General features: G+C 49.4%; 3 protein-coding genes across 6 annotated transcripts in view; 1 reads left to right on the forward strand and 2 right to left on the reverse strand.

Annotated features, from left to right (window-relative positions):
• The window catches only part of ERN2 (endoplasmic reticulum to nucleus signaling 2), a 20,164-nt gene extending 19,373 nt beyond the window's left edge, over window positions 1–791 (forward strand). For 3 of the 4 annotated variants that reach the window (XM_045461658.1, XM_045461656.1, XM_045461657.1), the window contains 3 exons: window positions 54–177; window positions 266–333; window positions 425–791. In XM_045461658.1, the coding sequence (XP_045317614.1) occupies window positions 54–177; window positions 266–333; window positions 425–766 (534 nt within the window). In that variant the 3' untranslated portion in view covers window positions 767–791. The remainder of the gene's footprint in view (window positions 1–53; window positions 178–265; window positions 334–424) is intronic. The other variant, XR_006708370.1, reaches the window with a different exon arrangement.
• On the reverse strand, window positions 749–12,099 carry PLK1 (polo like kinase 1). The gene is made up of 10 exons (XM_045461659.1): window positions 10,404–12,099; window positions 9,570–9,738; window positions 8,771–8,915; window positions 7,695–7,788; window positions 6,105–6,324; window positions 3,190–3,345; window positions 2,132–2,209; window positions 1,785–1,939; window positions 1,501–1,683; window positions 749–1,255 (listed from the first exon to the last, which is right to left on the reverse strand). The coding sequence occupies exons 1-10, from the start codon at window positions 10,809–10,811 to the stop codon at window positions 1,049–1,051; spliced, it is 1,815 nt and encodes a 604-aa protein (XP_045317615.1). The 5' UTR covers window positions 10,812–12,099; the 3' UTR covers window positions 749–1,048.
• Window positions 12,100–12,225: 126 nt separating this feature from the next.
• The window catches only part of DCTN5 (dynactin subunit 5), a 29,942-nt gene continuing 20,006 nt past the window's right edge, over window positions 12,226–22,161 (reverse strand). Inside the window, exon 6 of the mRNA XM_045461661.1 lies at window positions 12,226–15,293. Within this exon, the coding sequence (XP_045317617.1) occupies window positions 15,280–15,293 (14 nt within the window). The 3' untranslated portion in view covers window positions 12,226–15,279. The remainder of the gene's footprint in view (window positions 15,294–22,161) is intronic.

Genomic DNA, 22,161 nt, shown 5'->3' on the forward strand with positions numbered 1-22,161 from the left:
ACCCCTGGCCTCTGAAACTGGTCACGAGACTCAGGAGCTCTGTGGGGTCCTAGGACGTCAGTGACTGGCTGGAGAAGGAGCCTGAGCAAGGGCCCCTGGTGAGGGCGCTGGAGGCGGGAGGCCCCGCGGTGGTCCGGTGCAACTGGCACACGCACATCTCCGTGCCGCTGCAGATAGGTAGAGGCCAGGCTCGGCCCGGGGTGGGTCCGGGAGGCGGAGGGGAGTCTGGTGGGGGCAGCTTTGCCAAGGAGTTGCCCGTCCACAGATCTGAGAAGGTTCCGGACGTACAAGGGGACGTCGGTGCGAGACCTGCTCCGTGCAGTGAGGAACAAGGTGTGCTCTAGGGTTTGAGTGGGGCCTGGGGGGCGGGGCAGACTGGTCATGGCTGAGCTGGGCGGGGGCTCTCTGCTCTAACTCCCTCCAGAAGCACCACTACAGGGAGCTCCCGGCTGAGGTGCGGCAGGCGCTAGGCCACGTCCCGGACAGTTTCGTCCAGTACTTCACAACCCGCTTCCCGCGGCTGCTGCTCCACACGTACGCGGCCATGAGGAGCTGTGCCTCTGAAAGTCTCTTCCTGCCCTACTATCCGCCGGTCTCAAGGCCCAGGGAGCCGAGACAAGGAGTTGGGCCCGTGGCCAAGGCTGGCCTCAGCGTCAGAAGAGACGGACAGAGACTTGGCAGCCTGGGGCTTCTGGAGCAAAGATGTGCCCAGAGCCCAGGCACCCCTCAGGGACTACAAGAAGAAAAAGAAGATTCACGTGTTTAATGTATATAAAGGCAAGGAAAGGACAGTCCCGGATTCAAGAGCAATATTCTGTACAATTCACATGGCGGGGTTGAGAGGGAAGGGAAAGAGGCCATAGAACCCACACCGGAACATGTACAAAAATAACTTACACGGAGACACCCACCAGCAAGGATAATGTAGCTCTTCCCAGCCCCCAGGGCCAGGGGCCACATTCTAGAAAACAGCACCGTGGGAGCTAACCAGTACGGGCCGAGGTGCTGGTGGGGGTGGGAGGGGCACCAGTCCGGAGGGGAGGAAGGCCTACGAGGAGGCCTTGAGACGGTTGGTGGCCGAGCGGGAGCTCAGCAGCTTGTCCACCATGGTGCGGGCATAGCGCAGCCGGCTGGCCAGCTCCTTGGAGCAGCCATACTCCTCCAGCAGGCTCAGGCGGTACGTGCGGAAGTCCCGCTTCTCATCAATGTAGGTCACGGCTGCCATCAGCGGGCACAGGATGAGTTTGGTATGGTCCTAGGAGGCAAAGGGGGGCAGAGAGATGGAAGGGAGTTACGGGCGGGCGGACTGAAGGCCCCAGCTGCTAGTGTATGGGGGACTGGAGGGGAGACATTCTGGCCGACGAGGGGTTCCCACCCGCCCACTCTCTTCCTACCGCCTGATGCCAAGGATGGGTCCCACGCCGCCCCACCCAATCCAACCCTGGGGGCCTGCTGCCAGGCACAGGCATCCCGCCCCAACTCTTCCCCACCCCGGTTCACCTGGAAGAAGTTGATCTGCACAGAGCCGTTGCTGAGGTGCAGGATGATGGCGCTGCGGGTGCGAAACCAGGTGCGCAGGTAGGGTAGCCGGGCGAGCTCATCGCCTTCCCGAGGCGTGATGTTGGCGCCTGCCTTCAGCAAGTGTTCACTCATGTAGTTCCGGAAGTACTTCAGGAGGGTGATCTGGTTGGAAGGGGAGGGAGAGAGGCCAGGGTTGGAGACTGACCCCTGGCAAGTGCCTCCCTCCCAGCAACCCCAGGCCGCGGGGACCAGCCAGCACTCACCTTCTTCATCAGGGAGTTGGGATGGGAGCTCACAGTGAGGTAGGACTCTGTGCCATCACGCTCTATGTACTGCAGGCTGTCGCCGTCATTGTAAAGGATCAGGCGTGTCGAGTCGTTGAAGAGCACCCCCACACTGTTGTCGCACAGCTGGTACCCTGGTAGGTGGAGGGGGGCCTCAGGACGGGGAAGTAGGGAGCAGGGGGGGCACTGGGAGCTGGAAATGGGATGCCTGGGACGGAGAGGAGATTGTTGAGAGGACCTGGGAACCGCACAGGGAAGAGCCTGGAACAGCTCGAAGGGTCACTTGGCTTTATCTGAGCCGCCCACCCGTTCTTGAAGCAACCTACCAAGGCCGTACTTGTCTGAATAGTCCACCCATTTGCTGACCCAGAAGATGGGGATGCAGGCGGGATCCTCAGCCTCCTCTGTGACAGAAGCAGACAGACTGTTGGTCAGGACCAGCCTCCTCCCCTCCAGTCCATTCAGGTGGCCGACACCAGGGAGGGATGCTGAACACCCTGCCTGGACTCAGTCAAGAGGTCTGGGACCCCAGAGGAGAGCCAAGCAGGGCTGTGTCACCACCAAGCCCTGGCAAGCAACAGGACGGACAAGTCCCAGGGCAGAGCACCCTGTTCCTTTCATTTTACAGTCCATCCATCCACTGATCAAAGGCCCACCGTGTGCCAGGCACTGTCGCAGGTACAGTGAGCAAGGGCCTAAAACCCAGGCTTCATGGAGCTTGTGTTCTTGTTATAGGGACAGAGGCTGAGCAGCGTAAATATGGATAAGGTCTCTAAGTTACTTCTATCATGGTGAGAGTCAGTGGCCATCAGACTAGTGAATTTTCTGGTCCGAATGACTAAAAAAATGTGAGGCGATATACAATTCCAAGTATCTCAAAATGTCATGTTCTGTGCACGCAATAATCCCCTATTTAAATGCGAGAAATATAGAAATGAAGAATTATGGAGAAACCCACAGCAGCTGAGGGGGATGACAAGTGCTAGGAGTGGGGGGTGGGGAAATGCTCGTGGGCAGACATCGGGAGGATGTGAGATGTGGAGGAAGCACATTACAGAAGAAGGGAGCGGTAGGAGCAAGAGTCCCGAGGCTCCTGCAGGTGAAGCAGGAATCCACAGAACGGCAGAAAACAGCATGTGCAGATGTGTAAAGGCAGCATGCTGGGGTTCTGGAAGACGGAGACAGAACAAGCGAATCAGAAAAAGAAAGGAGGGGCCTTGAATGCCAGGCTACTCCATTTGGATTTTGATCTACAGAAAATGGGGCGACTAAAGGCATTGGGGTGATCGGGGCCTGGACAAGCCACCGACCCGCTGCGGCCGAGACTTCCCTGCCCTCTGCAGATGCCCAGGCGCCCCCGCCCCCAGGCCCCCACAGTGCCTACCTTGTCTCACCAGCCCCCGCTCTGAGGGCTTGGAGGCATTGACACTGTGCAGCTGTTGCAGCATGTCGCCTAGGTGGCCGTCAACTGCCTCACTGGTCTCCCGGACCACTGGTTCCTCTTTCTCCCGGGGCCGCTCGGGCGTGGGGTTCTCCATGCCTAGGAAGATGAAGACACGTGCTCCTTAGCTGGGCACAAAGGCAGCAGGGTGGGAGGGGCATGGGACCCTCTACCACTGCTGGTATTCTTCCCAGAGAAAAATCATTTTAGTTGCCATTGCTTTGGGTAAACTGAGTCAGTGTGGGATTATAGAGCAGCAGGTGCCATGCTCAAGTGACAGGAGCGTGGTACTCACATACAGCCACAGAGCCTCAGACACTCAGACCTCTACCCCAATGCTGGGCATTTGATGAAAACAGGAGATTTTTTTTCCACCCCTAAATTCTGTACAGATGTCAAAAGAGTCTGAAAAGATAGCCTTTGAGATTTGTCTCATAGGCTCTATTTGAGTGGTAGAAGCCTGATGATTTTTATTGTCTTTATGCTCAAGTGTTTCTTTCCCGACCAACACGTGGTAGTTCTTGTAGAACATGATTTTTGTCTTATATTTTTAAGATCAGAGTTTTCAGTTAAAAATAAACTATGCTGTACTAAGAACTTAAATGTGAAAATAAGATATTTGGGATTTGCTTTAAAAACTCTAGGAAAAAGGAGAAGTTGGAAATAGATCAAAGTAAGTATAGGCAAATGTTGCTAACTACTCAAAATGGATGATGTGTACATGGGGATTCTAGTACAGTTAATTCTCTCTACTTTTGAGGAAGTTTGAAAATTTCCAGCAGATCTTAAAAAAAAATCCCTGATGTTCAAATTAAAAAAAAAAAAAAAAAAAAAAAAAAAAGCAATCTTTAAAATGGCAATATTACAGCCCAAAGAATAAATCCATGAGTGTGCACTAATGTACATAACCAAATAAATGAGAGAGAAATGACAGCTCTTCCTTATAGAAGAATTTCCATGAATTCAGAAGGACAGGGGAAGAGAGGAATTTGCATTAGAACACCTCAGTAGCAACTGCTACAGCCAGATCCACAGAGCTCTACCTAGGATGCTAACATCCCTGGGCAAGAGTTTGAGGAGGAACAGGGTCATCTCAAAGTAGCTTGGCGAGACATATATTCATCACAAAGGGAAAAACTGTAACTCTGCAGTGGAAAAGTCCATCAGGCACTACCCTAACCAAGTGACCAAGATTAACATCACCAATAAAATGAAATGGCAAAAACAAAAAAAGACATCCTTAACGGTATTAGATTACGACAGGAACAAATGAATTTATGTTAAATTGGTGCTATATTCACCCAAAGAAAAAAAGCATTTCAAATGACCTTTTTAAAAACATTATATATCCTTAGTGAAATATTCTAAGGAAAATGGTACTTCAATAAAATGTCATTTAATAAGAGGAACTTGTGTATAGATGCTGAAAAAGTTATGTTTATTAGTGTGAGGAAACAAGAGGGTCAGTTGAAAAGAAATACAAGAATAAAATCACAGGTGCCTAGGTGGCTCAGTCGGCTCAGGTCATGATCTTGCATGCGGTTCTGGATTCTGTGTCTCCCTCTCTCTCTGCCCCTCCCCCATTCGTGCGGTCTCTCTCTCAAAAATAACATTAAAAAAAATTTTTTTAAATAAAAATAAAATCAAAGTCATAATATTGTATTTGGACATTCATAAATTACAAAAAGAAAAGTAGTAACTCCACAGCTGACAAGATTGTATCTATGTTAAATATCTTGAACTTGCTAACTGTGTTATGTGAATGAATCTTTGTTTTTAGGAAATACACTGAAGTATTAAGTGGTAAAGGACAGGAAGTATACCACTTACTCTCAAGTGGTTCGGGAGAAAACAGTGGATACACACAAATATATAACTTTATATATATTAGGAAAGAGAAAGAGGTAAAGTAAATGTAGAAAAACGTTATTTGGTGGAGAAAAGCAGTTATAAGATACAGGAGCTTCCATTTGTCCACTTTTTCATAAGTTTGAAATAATATCAAAATAATGTGGTGAAAAAAATGTGAGTCAGAAATAGCAGTACAAACTTCAAGTTTTTCCCCCAAAGTATGTACTTCCTCATTTTGTCCTCTGAAGAGAATCAGACATAATGACAACCCAAGCAAGGTGTGTAGTCTTATAAAAAGTGGCTGTCCCTTAAAAAAAATTTTTAACATTTTTCTTTTTTGACAGTGACAGAGAGTGAGTCACAGAATCAAAGCAGGCTCCAGGCTCTGAGCTGTCAGCACGGAGTTCCATGCGGGGCTCAAACTCACAAACCACGAGATCATGACCTGAGCCAAAGTCGGACACGTAACTGACTGAGCCACCCAGGCACCCCTAAAAAGTGGCTGTCCTTTTAAAGAGAGACCTACTAAAGCTTATGGGGGTAAAATGGCAAGATGTCTGGGATTAACTGCAAAGGAACAAAAATGGAACGGTGAAGCAAACGTGACAAAAAATTTTGCTAACTGTTGAATGTGGGCCGGGGGTGGAGTGTAGGGGTCCAGTGCATTATGCCCTCCGTCTATATTTGGAATTTTTCGTATTTTTTTTCAATGAACCACGAAAGAGGGATGTTAGGAATTTTTTAAGTAAGTTTTGTGAGCATGGCATTCAGTCCACTCTCCTTTTTTTGGGCACAACAGGTCTGGCCCAGCCATGGTAAGGTCTGTCTTTCTTGCTAGGGCTGGCCCAGGGGAAGCAGGGCATTTTGCCCTGAGAGGATGGGAGGCCATGGACTCAAGGACTGGAGTCAGTCCTACTGCACACCTGGGTTCTGTGGGCCATCAATCCACACATCTGAAGCCTAGGCTCTCTCTGGGGGTCTGCTGTCTACGCAAACCCTTGTTTTACCTTTATTGAGGACTGTGAGAGGCTTCCGGTTGCTGGAGTCCAGACTGCTGGGAGCAATTGAAAACCGTGGTGCAATGGTGAGGCAGGTGATGGGGAGCCGGGCGGGGATATAGCCAGAAGTAAAAAACTCGTCATTGAGCAGCTCGTGAATGGTTGGGCGGGCAGTAGGATCTGTCTGAAGCATCTTCTGGATGAGGGAGGCGGCCACAGGGTTGATGTGCTAGAGCAGAGAGGGACAGCTGTAAGCAGGAGGGCAGCACTGCCATAAAGGAACCGTGGCCCCTGGCCCACAGGCATGGCTCCCATATACCATGTTCGGTGGCCACATATCTACCAGGTGCCCCACTGTTGGCTTTGCTGAGTTGACAAGTGTCAACCTAAGTTGTGAGAATGATCACTTCTCCTTCCTTTTTAGACTCAATTTTAATGTGATTTCCCCTGAATTTTTTCTCGCATAATTTAAGTTGCTCACCACTAGAGTAGTACTTGAGAATGTAGGCTGTGAGGTCATAAAGACCTGGTTTAAGTCCCTGTTCCATCCCTAATACCAGCTAGGACAAGTGACCTGACTTTCTAGGGCCTTTGTATCTTCATCTAGAAAATGAGATGACATAGCACCGAGCCTGAGCCCTGCAGGGTTCAATGGGAGATAACCCAGCACAGGTCAAATGCATAGTGACAGCCTAGCATTCGCTGTGCACTTACTCTGTGCCAGGACAGTGTTCCAAGCACGTCATGTACATTAGCGTGTTTACCCTTCACATAAAACAAGGGGTGGCAGTCTCTATTACCATCCCTCGTTTGCAGATGAAGAAACTGAACACACGTTAAGCGCCTTTCCTAAGAATACACACCTAATGAGTGGTGAAGCCAGCTCGCTCACCCACTCTGAACCGTCCGAACCCTTCAGATCTGCCCATCGGACAGTTAAATGATCCTTTGGGACAGATTTCACCTCTCTGCCCTTATGGAGATGGGGCTCTTGATTTCACACGAGTCAAGGATCCCAAACTGGAAAGCAGCCATGAGTGGGGCTTCTGCAGAAACAGCCTACTCCTTTCAACGCGCTGACAGCAGTGGTTGTGAAAAGGCACACCACTCTGGATTCACAGTGGTTCAGGATTCTGTGAGCACTTAGTGTATTCAAGGCGCTCTGCGAGCCGCTCCAGGGGTAGTAACTCCACCTTATAAGTGGGAAACTGGAAGCCAAAAGATTCAGGCCATTTGCCCACTGTGATCTGGCTGCCACGTGGCAGAGACCAGTTAACTCGAGAAGGTCCACTTCCAAAGCTGAAGTGGCACTTCTACGTCTGCCTCCTGCTCTTCCCCACCCCACCTTTTTTGCTCCTTACACATTTTGGGTTATATACCCAAACTCTAAGGATCTACAAATCCTCTCCCCTTACAATAAATGCTTTTGTGCACACCTATCAAGTTCTGTATGTTATTTCAGACACAGATCCACTAAAGCTCTGTGGCTCCCCTAGCAGTGAGGTTGACCTATCTCTAGCCCCGGGATATGATTGGGCTCAGTAAACAGCTTTTTGGGGGAAAACAAAACAAATTTAAACTTCAAGTGTTTTTAGTCACCTTGGGAATACTGTAGTCATTTTTCTTGATCCGGAGGTAAGTCTCTTTTAGGCAGGATGTCTCAAAAGGTGGTTTGCCCACTAGCAAGGTATACCTGTAAAAGCACAAGGTGGGTAGATTTGGCTCAAGGCTCGCAGCCAAAACCTAGATGCCAGAGGAATCATCTCAGGGCCAGAAGGGAGTCCGGGCATCTGGAAATTCTGACCTTCAGGCCCCTGAGGACAATCCTCAAGCCCACAGGAGCCAGGATATGGGCCAGGGTGAGCCCTCAGAAGACCGGTGATAGCAATAGTGACTTTTCAACTATAGCTTGTGGTAACCCGGGGCCCCAGAAGCTGCCGGCCAGTACAAATCAGGTCCAAGTGCGTGGGCTACCTTCCTCTACAGATGCAGTGCCATTTTGATAGTTCTATATTCAAGGCCTGGAGCTTTCAGTTGAAAAAGCTCCACTGCAAATAAGTATGAAAGCCATTGCTACAACTCATTTCTAGCTCTCCAGTACTCAGATCAACGACAATAAAAAAGAGAATACCCGAAGGGCCCAACCCTCTACCCACTGCCCACCCACCTCAGAAGGCCTCGATCCAGATAGACTACAGGCACCTCCTTCTGTCAGCTCCATTCCTGACCTAAGTCCTCCCTCCCAGGGCTGCTTTCTAGATTGGTGCTTCTCAAACTTTACTGTGCATGGGAATCACCCAGGGATCTTGTTAAAATCCGGATTCCGATCCAGTCAGTAGTCTGGGTCCTGAGATTCTGCATTTCTAACAAGTTCCTAGGTGATGCTGCTGCTCTGTGGACCACACTTTGAGTAGCAAGGACCTAGAACAGATTTAGGGGGACACCCCCACCCCTCTCCCCCACCTTCCCCAGACACACAGCCCAGGCTGCAGGAATCCTACAAGATAACCTGTGACAAGGAAAGATATGGAAACTGGGCTTTGTTTTGGGGCAATCTGTTCTCTGGAACAGCCTCTCCATAGGCAGAAAGGTCCACAAGGTCAAGTCAGCCAGGTGAGACATCCAAAAGGGCCCTTGCTTAGGCCATGTGGGTCCTGAGACAACTCCCAACTTACATGATGCACCCAATGGACCACACGTCCACCTCGAAACTGTGCCCTTTCTTGCTCAGCACCTCAGGAGCTATGTAATTAGGAGTCCCACACAGGGTCTTCTTGCGTTCCCCGTCATATTCGACCTTGGTTGCCAGTCCAAAATCCCCTGGGACAGAGGGAGGAAGAGGGGGTGCTCAGATGCTAGCCTCTGTCATCTGCCAATGCAGAAAGCTGGTACAGGTTTGAATGTCAAGAACAGGGTCATTTCCCCTTTTGCCCCTATATCTTGTAGGCAGCAGGGCTGCCCAGGCTTCCTCCCACCCTGCTGGCCCAGGGGAGGGGCCTCCTAGGGAGCCTCCTTGCCCCCCCTTCCTTAGAAAGGAGGGCCCTTCTAGAAGGGAGTTGATGGAAACAGCACAAGTCAAATGCCTTCAAGGATCAAGCAAGTAAAGGTCAGTACTGCTATTTGGCAAGTTTGTGAGGAAATGATAGGGAGTGGTGAGGACTGTGGCAAATCCCAGGGGGTCTAAGGGGAACAGCTGCTTTTCAGCCAGGCAAAGAGCAGCCGGAAGGGATGCTGTCTCAGAACTGCTGGAGCTTCCAACAATATATGTTTAATATGTTTAAGAGGAGTCCAAATCCAAATTTGTATGTCAAGCATCCCAATTTGAAAAATGGAAACTAATTCAAATTCTTCTTTTAGCCCAGACTTCTACCATCCTCTTCCTCCCTCCCTGCCTCCTTCCTATTTTCCCTCTTCCAGCACCTCCTCTTCCCACTTCCGGTGGTGTCAAGCACCCCTTCCGGGTCCAGCACTCACCTATTTTCACCTCCAGATCCTCGTTCAGGAAAAGGTTGCCCAGCTTGAGGTCCCGGTGAATGACCCGGTTTCGGTGCAGGTACTGGCAGCCAAGGACGATCTGCCGAAGATAGTAGCGGGCTTCGGGCTCCGTCAGTGCTTTCCTCCGCTTGTGCAACTCCAGGAGAGACTGGTTGGGGTTAAGAGAGGAGGAATGCGGAGCCGGTAACGATACACTGGATAAAGGCAGCCGAGGACGCCCCACCCCCACCCTTATTTCTTCTCCAGGACAGCTATGATCCGTTCTCTCCCCTAAGCCTGGCCACAACCAATCACAGCACCCCTTCTCCCACTAGCTCCCTCCCAAGCCCCCTACCTGGGATACCTCTTCCAGACCCACTCCTGGAAGCTCAGAGTTCTCAGTATCCCTCCCCAGGCCTTTTCGTAGCAGCAGATCCCTGTCCAGCCGCCTCCCTTCCCGGAAGCTCCTTGGTCTGGCTCCAACCACCCTCTCCCTGAACCAGCCCTACTCCGGAAGCTCCGGGTCTGCAGCACCCCTTACCCGGGACTCCTCCCTTAGCAACTCCGGAAGCCCTTGCGTCCATTGCCAGGATTCTCCTCCGACCTGCGCCTCCCCCACTCCGCTCAACACCTAGCGTCCAGGAGCTGCCTTCCCTAGCAGCAACAGGACTCGAGCGCTACTTAATCGCAACCCCTTCCCCTTGCAGCTCCAAGTGCAAAGCACGCTCTCCTCGAGTCCTTTACAATGCCTAGCCCAAGGTTTCCAGCACCTCTTCTGTAGCAGCTCCGAGCCCCCGGAGCCCCCAACCACGGTCCCCGGGCAGCGACACTCACTCTCCGGCGGCAGAGCTCCAACACCACGAACACGAAGTCGTTGTCCTCGAAAAAGCCGTGGAAGCCTACGATGTGCTGGTGGGCGAGACTGCGGTGAATGGATATCTCCATGGACATCTTCTCCTTCTGGTGAGGCTTGAGCAGCAACGACTTAGGCACGATTTTGCCAGCGAACACCTCCTTAGTGTCGGCGTCCGAGATCTCGAAGCACTTAGCAAAGCCGCCCTTCCCCAGAAAGCGTCCCCGCAGGTAGCGCCGCCGGCTGCGCGGGTCCACTAGGACCTCAGGGATCTCTTTCGCCGGCGGAGCGGCCGCTGGAGCCCCGGGAGCTGCAACTCCGGGGCCCCCGGCTTTCCCTGGGTCGGCTGGTGCCCGCGCCAGCTTCCCTGCAGTTGCCGCCGCACTCATGTTCCCGGAGTTGCTCCGCAAACCTAGCAGAGTCTGGGCAGAGACCTGGCACCGCTTCGCTCCTCCTCGAATTCAAACGCGGCGCCGGGAACGTTACAAGAGCCTGCGCGCCACTGATTGGCCGCGGGGATTTAAAATCCAAACCCGCCCGCCGCGCGGCACGATGGGAACGCTCTGCACCGCTGCTGCCTTTAAACCCTACCCAGCCCCGGGTAGGAGAGAAACTTGATTGACAGGCACTCGCTGGCCGCAGACACGTGGGATGCCTGGGAAACCGTACACGGCGTGGGGATGCAGAGACCCAGCCCGAGGAGAGGGGGAGTTCAGGGCTTCTCCCTTTCTCGACGGCCAGGGAGGTTCCTGCAGTTCCCATGCACCTCCTCCAGGAAGCTTTTCCTAACACTTTCCTCCACCCCCACCTGCCTTCTAGATTATAACCTCTGAGAATAGAGACCTGGCGGCGCAGCCTTAAGCATTTGCCTCTGATGTCCTCAGCTCCAAGACACCCCAATAAACTAAAACTCAAGTAAAAACACGGTGCTTGCCAGCTGCTCCTAAACTCCTCCGGAATATAGAGCAACTCTACTCAAAGCATATATGGTTCAGGGATCACCAGCATCACCATCACCTGGGAGCTTGTTAGAAAGAAAATTTCAGGCCTTACTTACCCCAGACCTCCCGAGTGAGAAAGCTGCCTTTCAGTGTGAATGCCAGGTGATTCCCACACATCCTGATGTTTGAGAAGCACGGTACCAGGCACCACCACAATGCAAGAAAGTTGTCTGGCTCGCTCATTGCTAGATTTCCCAGAGCCTGAAAGAGTGGACCCTCAGGTCTTTGGTCTGAGGAGGGATGGCTGGTTGGCAGAATGCCTCGCAAGCTGGTAGGCCAAGGCCAAATTGTCCTGCAGGGGTGTTGTGTTTGGCCTCCCACATTTGAAAATTTGGATTCGTTTACAGCACTTAAAACTCAAGAGAGCTCACATAAAAATTCAGATTTGTGGCTTTTCCAAAAAAAAAAAAAAAAAAAAAAAGGAAAACAAAAGCAAAACAAAACTAGAGGCTCTGACAACTCTATACCCACATACCTTCCCTGTTTGCCGCTGTTCTCAGCCATCTCCCTCTGCCCATTTCCCTGACTTTCGAAAGTACTGGAGTAGCAACCCTAGAACGGCAAAATGCCCAGGTTAGAAGCGCTTTCTCTGTGCCCCTTGGCGCCCTATGATGTCTCTGATAGAGCCCAGCAAATATCAGCCATGTTATTGTAAGTATATCTTTACCTGCCTCCCAGTAAATGCAGAAGCAATGATGACATCTTTCCTAGCCCGTGTCCCAAACTCCCAGAGCAATGCCTAGTAAAAAAGGGGGGGTAACTGAAATGTTTGCTGAATAAAAGGAAGGTTTTTTACTTTTACTCTGGTGGTGTGTAATCTCTTTATTGAAGTTTAAGATATGTAGAAAGCGTATATATCATAACTGTACAGCTCAATGAATTTTCACAACTTGAACCCACCCCACATAAACAACACCAGACTGAGAAAGAGAACACTACCAACACCCCAGAAGTCCCCCTTGTTCCTGTTTTGGGAGTCCCGAAAGTGCCCCCCCCCACCCCAGTTTGATGATTTGTTAGGAGACTCACAAGACTCAGCATATAGTCTTACTGACAGCCGGCTATAATTTATTACGGCAAAAGGCTACAAAGCAAAATCAGCAAACAGAAAAAGGTGCATAGCACAAAGCCCAGAGGAAACCAGGTACAAGCTTCCCAGAGCCTTCTCGCAGTATAGACACAAAGAACACTTAATGCCTCCAGCAATGAGTTATGACAGCAAGTGTGAAGTGTTATTTGCCAGGGAAGCTCCTTAGAGGCTCAGTGCCCAGGGTTTTATACTGCTGGCCCAATAGGCTGGCCAAGTAGACACCCTCTGCCTGGCACATACCAAAATGTTGGATTCCTAGAAGAAAAGCAGGCATTTAGCATAAACCATACTGTCTGCACAGTTTAGGCACAGTGAGCCATTCTTACTATTTAGGTAATGGTGAGAACCCACTCAAAATCCAATTACCCAGATGCCAGCCAAGGGTCAGGCTTGCAAACAAGGAGAGCAGTCTCAGGCTTACTGTGTTAACTCCCTTCTGTGCTGTCCATCCCCTTGGCCCTCGGCCTTGGCTCATGCTTCTTTGCAGCAAATGTATTATCAGTAGGACCCCATGCAAAAAGATGAGCCCAAACTGCAGTGCTGATCTGTTATGCCTGCCAGGGGTCCCGTTAACCATCAAAGTCTACTTTAGATATAATGTTATATGTCAACCATACCTCAATTAAAAAAAGAACAACAGTCTATCTTAGAAAGCCAAGTGGCTTCCTCCCTAAACTTCTGTATGATTCATTTTTACCTGGCTCCAGGCACCAATTCAGGTACAGCACAGCTGTGGCCAGTAAGTTCAGGCTGATCTGAAGCCTTCCAGGGCTGAGGCAATGTGGTGACAGGGCACAAAGACATTAGTACAGTCCCAGAGGGCACATGGTCCCACTGGAAATGAGTTTTCAATGTTAGGGTACCTCAAGCAAGACATATGTTAGGCAGTGAAGGGTAACAGGGCCCCCAGTGTAAGCCTCTTACCACGGTTCTCCCGCCCTAGGGCTTCCAGTCCAATCTGGAAGATCCAGCCAGCCCTTGGTATCGGAAGAGCTGCGTGAAGGCAGTCAGTTCCAAACAATTCTACTTGTCTGTGACACAAGTGTCCCCATCTCATGAGTGTGCACTCTGTGTGGAAGTGCAGGGCCCTGGCCCCCTCTGTCGTCAGAGCCAGGGCTGCCTGGTGTGATCACAGGCTCAGCGGTCTGAACTCAAAGCACTCCAGAGCATGGAAAGGTAGCACTGGAGCTTTCCGTGAGGAAGAGGGGAAAGCTTCCAAGATTATAGATGCCCCCCACCATTTCCCCCAGGCTCTCCAGGTGCCAGGACTTTGCCTTTTCATTGCTACAAAATCTGTAGGCCCCGCTGTTCAGCAACCCAACGACATTCTTCCAATCCCCTCTTAGTCTCCTCCAGGCTTTTTATCTGCAAAGGCTATATACAAGAGACACAAATACATTTTTGCAGATAAACGTTTTTATCTAACTTAACCAGAAAGACAAATTCAGGCATTGGTCAGGATGTGTTACAGGGGTTGAATTGTGTCCCCTCTGCCATTCCTATGTTGAAGCCTTAACCCCCAGTACCTCTGAATTGTGACTCTATTGGGAGACAGGACTTTCAAAGAGCTGACTGAATTAAAATAGAATCACTAGGGTGGGCCCTCATCCAAACTGACTGGTGTCCTTAGAAGAAGAGAAGATCAGGATACAGACAGCACAGAGGGGCGACCATGTCAGGACACGGTGAGAATCTATAAGCCAAGAGAGAGGGCTTGAGAGAAGTCAAACCCACCAATACCTTGGTCTAGGACTGCAGGCCTCTAGAACTGTGAGAGCACATATTTCTCTAATTTAAGCCCCCCAGTCTGAGGCATTTTGTTCTGGGAGCCCTGGCAGACTAGTGGAGGATGAAAGCTTGAATTTTCAAAAGTTTCCAAATGGGTGTACATCATCTCCCATTCCTTTTATTCAGTGAACAGCCTAGATCAATCCCTCTTGAGACAGCTATATTCAAATAATGAACCTACCTTACTAGGTGTGTATGGGGGTGGGAGGGTACAGTAAGGAAATAGAATCAGGCTATCAGCCCACTGTGGTTAAGCTGCAACTAGTCTAGAAAGCCGAACACAAGTCAACACCAGTGAGACATCCTTGCCAAGAAGGCCCAGAGTCTGATCTTCAACAGCAGGTGGAGGGGTCACAGTCCCTGTGATGTGCCCTCCCCCAACATTGGCAGGGATCACAAATCAGGATGCAGGTAGCCTCCGCATTTGCGACAAAGAGCTGACCAGCAGCTTGATTGTAGATGGTCCCATCAGAGAATAAGCCTTCTCCTGTGGGCATGTGTATGTGGCCCGACGGTCCGGCCAGCATCCACGATGTAGGTTTTCATAATGAGAGCTCTACAGAAGGGGTCCTAAACCTTCAACGGTCCCAGGGTCTGAGTCCTATTCATGGAGCCTGTGTCTGCTTCCAGGTCAGCACAGCTCCTGCTGGGGCTGAAACAGCTCACAGAGGCCAGTTTTCAGCTTAGTCACATGCAGACTTTTACAATCAGTGAATCTGGGATTCCAAGAGAGCCAGCTGCTTTTCTTTGGCTTCTTGCAGAAAGTCATACTGCAGTACCAGACAGCCATGGTCCAAGTCCAAGTGACAAGCAAGGCTTCCTTTTCATGTTGTCAGTCTGACCCACTCAAAACCATGTACATCATGCTGGCCTGGCATCAGCCTCTGGGCGTTGGACATTTCACCTAGGGCTCACTGGCAGTGCACCTGCTTTTTCAAATTCCAAATGTGCGTTTCCATCCAGAAATTGCTTCTCTTTTCATGTTGTCTCCCCTTCCAGAGGTTCCAACAGACACAAATCATAGCAAAAATCAACAGTTACATGAAAACTTGTTCTGGTTCCAACACTCAAAGAATTTAAACTCCAACACGCCCGCCAGAAGCTGTATCTCACCAACACCTTCTTAATTTTTTTTTTTTTTTTTTTGCAACTTTCTTTGATTGGGATGATCCCTCTAGCATTTATGAAGCTGTGAAGTATGTGACATTTTAAACCAGTTTTATATTTCCAGATACAAGAGCTACAAAATACAAAATCATTTTTAAAAACTTCCCTTTTTTCCTCATTGCAAATTTACTCAAACCCCTAGCAGTAAATTCAGCATCAAGAGAACTGTTAATTACAGGCCTGAAGTGCTAACTCTTTTCTGCAGAGGCAGAAACAACCCCCACAAGATAAGACTTTTAAGCAATGGAATCAACCAATAATACATTTGAAGGCCACTGAGTACCCACTGCATGTATATTCTATTTATTCCATTTAGAAATGGACACACACTTAAAAGACAAAGCACTGGGCACCTGGGTGGCTCGGTCAGTTAAGCATCCGACTTCGGCTCAGGTCATCTCACAACTCATGAATTCGAGCCCCGCATCGGGCTCTGTGCTGACAGCTCGGACACTGGAGCCTGCTTTGGATTCTGTGTCTCCCTGTCTCTCTGCCCCCCCCCCCCGCCCCCATACTGTCTCTGTCTCTCAAAAATGAATAAACATACAAAAAAAGAAAAAAGAAATGACAACGCATTGAAAAAACAGTAATTCCCTTTGACGTTTAGCAACTGTTTTCTTTTTCATATTCCCTTCTAGCTCTTGTCAACACGGAGTTTCCATTGATACAGCTGCAGTGATGCCACATTAATACAATCTATCTGCAGAGCGCCAGTGAGACTAACAGTGAGCCCTCACTGAGCATTCTGCATATACCAGGCATGGGGCTAACAGCTTTACGGAGATGATCTCACTGCATCCTCAAAAAGACCTTATTCCCATTTTGAAGATGAGGACACGGGCACTTCCGGATGAGGTTACTGCCCGAGGTCCTGTAGCCAGGGAATTGCAATCCAACTCTGCTGACTCCGGAGTACGCCTCATCCTGCCTCTGGGGGCCTTGTCGGTCTGGCCAGCCGCAAATCCCAGACTCACTTGTTCACTCCCTCCCTCCCTCCCTCCTTACCAACAAGCAATACGATATATTGGTTAAACTGAAGAACTCTGGGTTCAAACCCTCCTCCTTACAAGCTGTGTGACATTGGGCAAGTTACTTAACCTCTCTGTGCCTCTATTTCCATGTCTATAAAATGGGGATACTTAAAGTGCCCATCTTCTAGGATTCTACCTGTGATGTGCCCATCTCCAAAGGTTCTTGTAAAGAGCGTCTATGAGGACAGCACTTGAAACACACCGGGGACATAGTCATGTCAGTTGTTGCTATTATTATTGAAACAAAAAGAACCTGTACCTACTCCCAGGGAGCTCAGAGTCTCCAAGAGGCCTTAGAGTTTCTGCGTCTCAGATTTCCTTATTCTCCCCCTCTGGCCCTACTGCTTTCGCAGGCTCTCGCTGTTCCCATGCGAAGTCAGAAAGTGCACTCAGCAGACACCGAAGGTTGAGATGAATACAGCTGAAAAGAGGGATGTTGGTAGGGCCCAGAAAGACCATGGCCGAATGTCTAGACCCAAGGTCTGAAAGCCAGGGAGGGTGTGGACTCCATTCTTGTGTCTCTTCTCTTGGACGATCTTCTTATGCATCGACCATATGTGTGATGCCCAGCAGACTTAAAGATACAGAACAAGCCATCTCCTCTCCTCGGGGAAGCAGGTCGTCCTGCGCTAACTCTTCTTGCTCCAGGGTCTGGGTCAGAGTGCCTAATGAAAAGTAGGTGTGCCCAACTCACCAGCAAAAACTTCAGGAAAACAAAGAATTAACTGACTGGGCAGCAAGGACGGTCCTCAGCATCAAGTGCCTTGGAGGCCCAGGATACTGGGGGACTGCGTAAAACATGGATTCTAGCTCGGTCATTAATTAGCTTTGTGACACTGGGAAAGTTGACTTAAGCCTTCTGAAGATCAGTTTCCTCCTCTGTATAATGAGTTCTAAAAATCCCTACTTTTTTGACAGGAAGATTAAATGTTTTCTAATAAGTGCCTGGAATCTGGTAAGTGCAAAGCAAGGAAGGGTGATTTCTGTTTCCCATCTCTTCTTTGTGGTGGATTGATTATAAATGAGCTGATGTTCTTTCTAAATTTAAAAATACGTAAGAATGCTGTACCTTACACTATGAAGGATTTTACTCAAGATTTTTCACTTACTAATAATAGTTGTTACAACTACCAGTCACTAAGCACTTACCCTGAGCCAGGGCTCCTGCTTTACACGTCTGAGTGCATTTAAATCCTCATAACAACTCCTAGGCATCTTCCCTATTTTATTGATGAGAAATCTGAGGTTCCACAAGGGGAGATAACTTGCCCAAAGTCACAAGGCTAGTACACAGCAGGGCTGGGGTTTGTTCTTCCTGCCTCCAGTGCCCACTCTTCACCACTGTGACCTGAAAAGGGGCCCCCAGGCCTCCATTGGGGAACTCTGCTTCTTTGGCTTTCTCTCCCCTACTAAGCTAGAACATCCCTACCGACAGGATCTGGCTCCATCTTATTGTCTACTGTATCTCCAGGGGCTAGGGCACCGCCGGGCACTCAGCAGTGGCTCAAAAGGTATTTGGTAAATGAGCAAATGAGTGATATAGCATGTGCTCAGGGCCCCGCCTTCCGAGCCCTAAAGGTAGCAAGTGCATATTCTAGAAAAGCACATTAGTGGGGGCTCTAGAAGTGTTTCAGTGATCATGGACTTGGAGAAACTGGTCCAAGCTGGCAGGACACTTTGTTGACAACTTTTTTGAAATAATCAAGCCTTAACACAATGTTTCAACACTGCCAATGTCATTTCAGGGGCCTTGCAACTCCATTGAAGCTACCCCCTGGGGATCAGCCAGCTAGCTCTGATCACCCAAGGCAACCACCCAGGTCCATTAATGTCAATTTGTCCTAGAGAATGGCTGAGGGCAAGTCAGAATGTGTCTGGGGCTCCATGTTCTAGACTCTTGTGGGCTCTCATTGGCCACATCAATACACCAAGAAAGACCTACCTAGCCACCAAGATCCCTTCTTTATAGCTGAGAAACTTCCAAGGATGTATTAAATAGAAGTAATGTTTGTCTGATTCACTTCAAGTTTGCCATTACCCACATGGGTCAGTGACTAAGAAAGGAAGCGTGGCCTCAGGCTCTGAGTGAAATGGCCCATGCAGAAGTGACTAATTCTGAAGCCACTGCACATCCCAAACAACCACAGTAACCCTGTGCAACCACATGCACCAGAATCAGTCAACAGAAGGCACACGAGTCAGTCATTCAACCTTGCCCCCTGTACCTGGGATCTTGCAACATAACACTTATCTAGGCTGGGTAGGGACTGAGGGGAGGAAGGGCTCACCCCATTAAGTATGGGCTGGATACCCACAGGCTCACATCTGACTCCTCAGGAGCTCACAGCTAGTGTGGGCTCAGACAAGAACACAAGTACATAACTAGAATTCTACCTAGACCTTGACAAGGGCTCCTCTAACAAGGTGCTATGGGGTCCACAAGGAAGAAGTTCCAGGCAGAGGAGCATCCTCTAAATGGCTCTTTATTATTATTACTTATTTTTTTAAGTTGGCTCCATGCTGGACATGGAAGCCTGAACTCCCAACCCTGAGATCAAGACCTGAGCTGAAGGGTGCCTACGTGGCTCAGTTGGTTGAGCATCTGACACTTTTTTTTTTAATGTTTATTTATTTTTGAGAGAGAGAGAGAGAGAGAGAGAGACAGAGTATGAATGAGCGAGGGGCAGAGAGAGATGTGGAAACAGAATCCAAAGTAGGCTCCAGGCTCTGAGCTGTCAGCACAGAGCCTGACATGGGGCTCGAATCCATGAACTTTGAGATCATGACCTGAGCTGAAGTCGGACGCTTAACCAACTGAGCCACCCAGGCGCCCCGAGCATCTGACTCTAGACTTCAGCTCGGGTTGTGATCTCGTGGTTCATGGGATCAAGTCATGGTGGGTCAGGCTCTGTGCTGGCAGCACAGAGCCTGCTTGGGATTCTCTCTCTCCTTCTTTCTCTACCCCTCCCCTGCTCAGGCTCTCTCCCCCTCAAAATAAATAAATAAACATAAAAAGAAAACAGAGGGGTGCCTGGGTGGCTCAGTCGGTTAAGCATCGACTTTGGCTCAGATCATGATCTTGCAGTTCATGAATTCAAGTCCCACATCGGCTCTGTGCTGACAGCTCAGAGGCTGGAGCCTGCTTCTGATTCTGTGTCTCCCTCTCTCTCTGCCCCTCTCCTGTTCATGCTCTGTCTGTCTCTCTCTCTCAAAAATAAACATTAAAAAAAAAAAGACCTGAGCTGAGATAAAAGAGTTGGACGCTTAACCAACTGAGCCACCCAGGTGACCCTAAATGGCTCTTTATCAACACTTCACTTTGGCTAAGCAACATCCTCCCTGTGCCAGGGCCAGGTACAACCAGAGGCATCCCACCCCCAAGACCAAGGGTAATGAGAGATTGGACAGGCAGTAAGAGTAGGCAGGTAAACAGAGGGCAGTGAAGACAAGTGGAGAAAAGGAAGAGGCCTGAACTGGACAGCAGGTGATTTTTCCTGCCCAGCATCCATTCATCCCCTCTTCTGGCAACATCACCCCCCACCACAGCCACCCAACACCAACTCTCGAGCCATGTGAGGATGTGTCCCTGGTCTAGGCAATCAGTGCATTCTACCTTCCTGGCCACAGTGATTACTTGAGGCTGAATACATCCCAGGTTTGGACCAATAATAGCCAGGTCCAGGGGTTCTGTTGGGGAAAGGGAGCTCTTTCTACCAATAACTGGAGCTACAGGGTCATTCATGAAGCCTGAGAATGAAGCCAGCTCAAAGGAAAGCAGAGTCAAGAACCGAAGAGACAGATCCCTGATGATGCTGTTGTGAGTCTTGGAATATGGCTTGAGCCTAACCTGGCCCTGGCCTTATCAGCTACATGAGCCAATTAATTTCCCCTGTCCCCTAAGACAACTGGAAAGAGTCCCAGCCGAGGTCTCTCCCATCTGTCTGCTCTTCAGAGAGTATTGTGAAGACAAGGAGACTTTCTTCTCTGGGGTTTTAAAGGTAATTATCTAGTGACAGATTGTCCCTGGGGTGAGAGCCACCATGGAGACAGAGTCTAGTTGGCCTTTCGTAGGACACATATGACCACCAACATCCTTTCCAACAGTATCAGTAACGAGTAATTATAGACTCGTTTACTATTTGTAGTAGCTATTATTTGTCTGCCCAGCATCTTGTTTTGGTGATGGGCTCTGCTGTTCCTCAGCCATGGGGGGGATGGAGGAAAGCTCATGACCTACATCAGGTTTATCATAGGGCTGCACACCCTAGGGCAGTGATTAATCCAAGAGGGTATGGGACTCGCCAGAAACCACTGAGGACCTTTCTATAAGGATTTTCCAAATTAGAACTGGGGGGAAGAAGCCTCTCTCTCAGGGCTAGTAAGCTGGGAGGGTAGAATCTGGAGCAGTCAGCTGCCATGGGCTCCAATGCATGAGAGAACCCGCTTACAGTAGGAGAAAAGGAAGCCAACACAGACCTGGGAGAGCTTGCTTACTGTTTCCCTGTGTCTAATCTCCCCCTCTCCTCTAACAGTAAAAGTACTGTTAGAATCTCCTTCCTCAGAGTTTTAGCTATGCAGCCAGTGACTAAATTTGCCTCCTCCCTTGTAGCTAAATGTGGTCACGTGACAAGATAGTAGGAACTTGGGTATTTGATGGTTTCCTGGAGCCCACACCAGGTTATCTGCGCTCAACAACCTGACTATCCCCACACTGCTAGGTGAGAGACAGCCACTGTAGTTCAGTGGTCTCTTTGTTACAGCAGCCCAGTCTGTACCTTGACTAACGTACAGGTGAAAAAGAAATAGAAAACAAAGAGCCATATTGGGTTTCAGTCTCTGGATATAATTATCCCTGCAATGATAATGTTATTACTTGCAGAGTGCTAGGAACGATCTTTAATGTTTACATATAGTACCTCATTTAATCAGAACCAATTCTACGGGGGTGCCATTGTCATCCCCATTGTACAGCTTAGGGTACAGGGCAGAGAGATTAAGTAACTTGCCCAAGGTTCACATTACATTGCTTCCGAAGCTAACCTTTTCCATGATCTGTTGTGTAAGCCAATAAAACCCCTTTCTTACTTAAACTGGCTCGGGCTGGATTTCTGTCACTTGCAACAAAGCATTCTAACTGGATTTTTATCTAATCTAGCTTGCAGATTCCTCTATAGAGTGCCAACTATATGGTACAGAATTTTAAGACACTATTTACTGACTGCAAGCAAGACACAGTTCCCATGAAACCTGCTCCCATTTAGCTCTTAAACGACCACTGCAGCTACAAGACAGCAAGGCACGTTGCAAGGAGACAGTCTTCTCAGGGGGACACTGGGCTTCCTGCCTGGGGCAGCCACTGCTGGATGGTTCATCCCATACCCACTCCCAACCCCCTTTCCCTTGCCTGCCTGAAAAAGCAAAATACTTTCTCAGCTTTCTGAACAGTGAGGGCTGGCTAGATGATACAATTTTGGGCAATGAAAGGTTTTACAACAGAGAGGATGAAAAGTATGGGCTCTACATGCAGACTGCCTTGACTCGCCATCCCATCGGATGTACAAATTTGAGCATTTTACTTAACCTCTGTTCCTTGGGGAAGAGTAATGGTACCTACCCCTGGTGGTGGTGAGGACTAAAGAAGTTAATAAATGTGCAGAAGTCA

This window comes from Leopardus geoffroyi, chromosome E3, assembly GCF_018350155.1.
Source record: "Leopardus geoffroyi isolate Oge1 chromosome E3, O.geoffroyi_Oge1_pat1.0, whole genome shotgun sequence".
NCBI lineage: Eukaryota > Metazoa > Chordata > Mammalia > Carnivora > Felidae > Leopardus > Leopardus geoffroyi.